General features: G+C 46.9%; 1 protein-coding gene across 2 annotated transcripts in view; it reads right to left on the minus strand.

Moving 5' to 3' along the window:
* The window catches only part of RUNX1T1 (RUNX1 partner transcriptional co-repressor 1), a 115100-nt gene extending 109935 nt beyond the window's left edge, over positions 1–5165 (minus strand). For both annotated transcript variants that reach the window (XM_053944263.1, XM_053944254.1), the window contains exon 1: positions 4688–5165. In XM_053944263.1, coding sequence (XP_053800238.1) covers positions 4688–4715 — 28 coding nt within the window. In that variant the 5' untranslated portion in view covers positions 4716–5165. The remainder of the gene's footprint in view (positions 1–4687) is intronic.
* Positions 5166–6000: the final 835 nt, after the last annotated feature.

Consider the following 6000-nt stretch of genomic DNA (forward strand, 5'->3'; position numbering starts at 1 on the left):
CCTAAATAACTGTGCCTACTTGTGAACCTTTTTGATTAAGCCTAGCTAGAGACATCACTGAAGCCTAGGACTTAGATGGAGCACTGCATTTTTATTCAGGACCTTTGTTAATGCAGCAGTATCCTGCTTTACAACTACAAATACATAACAGCCATACAGGATATTTATTTTACTCACAGACAAACCATCACCGTCTGTACACAAAACACATTTACAATAAAATCACCATGGATTTCATTAAGGGAAAGGCTACTCGAATTTCATTTCTTTGGACCTAATCTATAATTAGTGTGGACAGACAGGTGCAAACCCTTCTCCTCTACAGATGGCTACTGGAAGTGGTGCAAAATACCTCCTTCTGTTTAAACAACACACAGATAACCTGCTCTGCTCTTATCACTTACAATTACCTCCATTATACTGAACTAATGTTTACTTTAATAAAATGTCCACTGTTGTCTAAACGTTATTTGGAAACTTTCATATCGATGGCAGAAAAAAAATGAAGATGGAAGTCATTGTCTTTCAGATGAAAATTTGGAGGGGAGGAAATAAAAAAAAAGCTTTTAAAGAACAGGATAGGACCGACTTTGATTTTATGTCTGCTGTTCATTTTTTCCTTATACACAAAACCACACAGTCTGCTACTTCCTGATGTATTTGTGCTACCATGTATTAAACTAATAAAGTTTATAGTAAGAACAGGGTAACTGCATTTTAAAAGCAGGTATTTAAAAAGGAACATCTATGTGGAAAACCAAGACCCATTGCCTTAAAAGTTCAGTTTTTAAATCAGCTGTTTTAGATCTCTGATGTGAAACATCATGAAGACAATGCAACCTGGAAGCCAATGTTTTAAGCATTTACACTCTCATTACTTATACTAAATTCAGTGTCAGTTTCCACTACTTACAGATTATAGGTTGTTTTAAAGGCTGTATGAAAAACAGCATGGATCAAACTACATGGATTAAGGTTTTTTAATGTATTCAGATTAAAACAATTATCTTTTCACATTTCTTTAGCCAAGCCATGAGAAATGGCCCCTTCAGAACACCAAATTCATGTTTTATTTCTGCTATTAGGTCTTCTTGATCTCTGCATGACAACTTAAGTTTCTACAGAACAAAGAACAAGACCTTCTCCTCCACCCCCCAATCTAAAAAGTCTGAAGCTCCTGCAATAGCAACATACTGATATCCTTATTCAACTAGCTAAAGATTTAACAGTAATGGACTGTGGCAAGTGGATTTCAAAGTTGAAAATTACAATTGCAAGCCCTTTCTCCCATCACCCCCAATGCAAACACTGCAGATGCCTATTTCACCCAAAGCGTCTGGCAATGAGGAGTTTGCAGTCTGCACAGTACCTCAGTGAGGCGAGCTTCACATTAAACGCCTGTCGTCTGAAGTTCGTTTCAGAGAAGTGAGAAACAGGATTTGACAGGGAAGAATGTCCTGAACTGACTATCCACTGACCAGCACTCCAGGTGGAGCTATTTTTCTCCCCCATTATTCCAAAAACAATACTCCCTGTATAAAACTCCATGTGCACACAGGCATACATAGTGTTAAGCATACACAGATGAGAGATACCGTGTGATGTTTTACTGGTCCATTATTTAGGCACGAAACAAGTTAACGTTAAGGTGGTCAAAAATGGTAGAAGGCAGTGTTTTACTTAAAAAGATTTTGGAAACTATTTTAAAGCTCAAAGCCTTTGAAGAAAAACAACTTGTGCAGCAGTTGCCAGGAAGCAGTGACCTAACACTGCTGTCTGCATTCCATTACAAACAGAATGGTTCTTGTCTCCCTACAGTATGCTCATGGCTCAAGAACCCAGCCGCTCACCCTTCTGCAAGCACAGGACAGAAAGAAGTCCTGCTATGATCTCTTGTACCCCTCGCCTGGCTCCAGCTTGCTAGAGTCACAAACGGATTCAAGAGTCTGTTGGATTTTTGGTGGAGTTTGGTGTTTTCTTGCACTGATGCATGGTTGAGCTTCCCATGACAGCAAAGGAAAATTACTCATTAATTGAAAATAGTAGCAATTCTACTGAAGGTTCAGATATGATGAAACTGACCTTAAGAAAGTTATCAATTATCCAACATAGTTATTGTAAGTTCCCAATTGAAAACCTTCACAGCAAATCTGCAGTGAATCTCACACCTAACAAAGCCTTTGCCAACTTCATATTTTCACAGACTGTATAGTTATGAATGAGCCATACTCATGTCTTTTCCTATTATCTTCCTATTGAAGGGGAGCCACAGAAACACCTAGTGCTAAACCAGAATGCATAAACAAGATGGAGTAACTTTTTTACCATTCAGCCGAGCTGAAGGAAATTCCCTGATCATATTGAATTTCCTAAGGAAATCAACCCAGAATAAACTGAATGAGGTTTTCAGACTTCCCATGGAAAGGTCAAGCATCAGCTTTAACAACCATTAGAAACCAGTTTCAATCCTCTCGGCTATCCAGATTCACTAAGCCGTTAACAGAAAAGCTGAACAGAAAACCTGGACAATAGAATTCAACTCTAAAAACGTCTTTCACATCTTGCCTCAAACTGCAGTTAACAAAGTTGCTTATTTAAACTTTCCATTACATCTGTCAGGATGCAGAAATTGAGCCGGAAATGTAAGGCTTCAAGGGTGTAGTTAAATAAATTATACTCACCCTTAGCCCTAACATATTGTGTTTACAAATACAATAATTATGTTTCCAGTTACATGTCAATGGAAGATATTTTCTAAGTCCTTCAAAAAGCATTCAAGCATTACTGTAAGTAGGAAATAAGTCAAAACAGATTAGTAGACCAAAAATGGGGAGGGGAAAAAAACCTGCTTTGGTCAGCAACTCGGACCACCATCAGGGGATAAATCAATTTGCAGCAGCTGTGGACAGCCATTTAAGTCTGGGGCCTGAACAGATTAATTAGGAGAAGCGATGTTAAAAGTTAAAGGGGTCAGCGTTACATTAAGCACAAGAGTACTTGCTGGAGCAAACGCTTGGCTGTACATACCAAGACTCACAAGACATTCTTCTAGTTAGCCAGGACTACGCCACTAGCCAAGCGTTTGGCACTTGCTGCTTTCCCAGAGACAGCCGGCAGCTCCCGCAGGCTGATTTTAAGAGACATATACCCATTCTTGCCCAGCCCTTGCCGCGCCGTGCTGTGCCGTGCCCTCACCGCGTTCAGCATTGCCCTCACAGGCGGGCGCGCAGCCGTGCACAGCGCACCTTGGAGCCGCTCTGGCAGGCGAAGGCAGGCGCTTCCCGCCCGGCTGCGATTGTCAGTGGAAAACTTAAGCAGCTCTTTCGGTCAGACTTGCTGCCGCGGACTCAGCAGACCGCAGCCCGCTCCCGAGCTATCTGTGGGGCGGGAGCTGCCGGCTCCCGGGCGTCACGGCCGGGCGGCTGCAAGAGACGGATCGTCTCCCTGCCGTGATTTAGGCATGGCAGAGGTAAGAGGGGGTGGCGGGCAGAGCCTGCTGCGGATCGGAAGATGGAGGGCTGCTCTCCCAGAGAAACCTGAGCGGCTTCAAGGCGTCTGTTCGTCACAGCGGCGATGCCGGAGAGCCTCCGGCTGCGGTCGGGCAGGGCGGTCCCGCCGCGCCCGGCTCCGGCTGCAACCTGGGGGGCAGGAGGAGGAGGCTGCTTCTGCTCCCCATACCCTCGCGCTGCCTCCTTTAAACTTATCAGTGAACTGAGGGAAGCAACATTTTAGCTCCTGGTTGCAGCATGAACGATTTAAGAGCTGCGTCCGATTAGTTACTTTCGGTTTCTCTCTAACATCTAGGGGAGCAGAGTACAAGAACGACAGCTAGGTCGCTATAAATTAACTCTGAAACGGAGTCATGGGTGCTCCTTCTAGGGTGGCAAATCCTTCCCTGCACTAAACCAAATTTCTCAACTTTGGCACTAACAAAAGGACTCGAACTCCGCAAAAGTCGAAGGCTTGTCTAAATGGCCAGGAATGTGGTTTTCATCCTTCCAATCTCCCTTATCAATGGTCGCTTGAGAATTTATGGAATCGAACCCTTCAGCACAGCCAGAGGAGATGACACAGTTACATTGTATGGCAGTTTTGGAAATACAATCCCTAACGTTATCCTGTCGTTTCAATGAACAAGCTACTTCCAAAACCGCGGTGCAGCTAAAGGAGACATGCACCGCCTAAAATATTTCTTTCAAAATAGTCCGAAAAGATGTTGCCCGTGCTGCACAAAACTATGATTGCAGTGAGACAACAAGCGAAACAAAACAATACCATCAGAAATATTTCAGCCACTCCAACTCACACTGGCCAGCGCTAGAGCCTGGAGAGAGGGGAGGCAGGAAGGAAAAAGGCAAGTCCTAAATCCAGGCAGAAATCTGACGCTTTGTTATAATATATGCCTGGGAGGGTTATCTTCTGCCAAAACTGGGTTATTTGGTTTCTGAGCTCTTGAGCAGTATCCGGGGTGCTAGTTTGTAAATCGGGGACAGAGCGAGTAAGGCTGCATGCTGCGCTAACCTGGCCCGGGCACAGTAGCAGCCCCGATCCTCCTGGGTTAGTTACAGCCATGGGAGCCCCTCAGAGCCCGGGGAGCCCTGCGGGAGAGGAGAAAGGGAAAGAAAAGGGGCTCGGGCTCCCCCCGCCCCGGCGCGCCCTGCCCAGCCCTGCCCGCGCCCGTACTCACACTGCAGAGGACCGGAGATGCCCACCATTCGCCACGGGCTGCGAGCTGCAAATAAAAGTTCCCGTCCTGCTCGGGGGAGAGACGGCAGCCCAGGCTGCTGGAGGGGCGAGGGGGTGGGAAAGGGGAGAGCAGCGCCGCGCGGCTTCCCTTCCCAGTCCAGATGATCCACGTCCACAAAAGTCAAAACGAGCTGAGGAGAAACTCCAGCTGCTCTCCCCCCCCCACCACCCTCTCTCGCTCTTTTTTTTTTTTTTAAAGGAGGATCAGCTCGAGAGAGACTACTGGTTCCACGGGAAAGGACAAGAACCAAAAATAAAGCAAAGTCTCCAAGTCGAGATAGTTAATGCCCAGGTCCTTCTCCTTGCTGCCGCCGCCGCCGCCTCAGACAAACGTGATGTGGAGCGCAGGGAGCGGCCGCTGTCAGTGGCGGGGTCTCTGCCTGTCCCCGAGCAGCCGACGCATAGCTGAGCCCGCGGCGAACCCGAGCCGAGCCGGGGGTGCGGTGCCGTGCGGTGCCGAGCCGAGCCCGCCGCCCGCCCGAGGCTGCGCCGCCGCCGCCGCTCCGCTGCGCCCGGCTCCCGCTAGCAGGCAGCGCGCGAGGCAGGCAGCATACTGCCGGCAGCCGGGCCGGCCCCGCTACCCAGGTGCAGGGGGGGAGGGCTTAAAGCAGTGGGAGGTGATAGAGGTAGGAGACATCTGTGTCGTGAAGAGGTTAGTGGGGGTCAAGTATATGTTAACAATAGGCGAGCGTGGTCCCTCTCGGGCAGCCTGCCTGCTCTTTCTTTCTTTCGCTCGCTTTTACTGGGTGGACATCTAACTTGCTCCCTAATGATGCCTCCCCGGCTTTAAGAGTCCAGACTGCCCTGCAGTAACCCAAGACAAACACTTTCTCTAGCCATCTGGAGAGCTCCTGGCTGCTCTGCCTGTGTCTCATCACTGTGTGAAGAGACAGCAGTGCTAGAAATCAAGCCACTCTCAGATCTACTCTCTAATCCCCTTCTGTTAGCTGATTTCCAGTCAGACTGTTTGCTTTTGCATTAGATAATAGCCTTAGAGAAAACAATTATCATTTTCTTTTTCCCTTTGTTTTTTGCTCTTTCTAAAGTACAGTATCGAGGAAGGCCTCCCTCTCTTATTTTAAAAGAAATTTATAGTCTTTCATGGCTTGAAGAACCCAGATGCAATTTCACACTTTCCTGGAAGGGGATTCTGGATTCTTCTGAAAGCAGCGACATGATCACAACTGCACTGAAAATTAATTACTATCATCTACAATTAATAGAAGCATGCCACCATTTGACTTCGTGTTTCAT

Source organism: Vidua chalybeata, chromosome 1, assembly GCF_026979565.1.
Source record: "Vidua chalybeata isolate OUT-0048 chromosome 1, bVidCha1 merged haplotype, whole genome shotgun sequence".
Classification (NCBI taxonomy): Eukaryota; Metazoa; Chordata; class Aves; order Passeriformes; family Viduidae; genus Vidua; species Vidua chalybeata.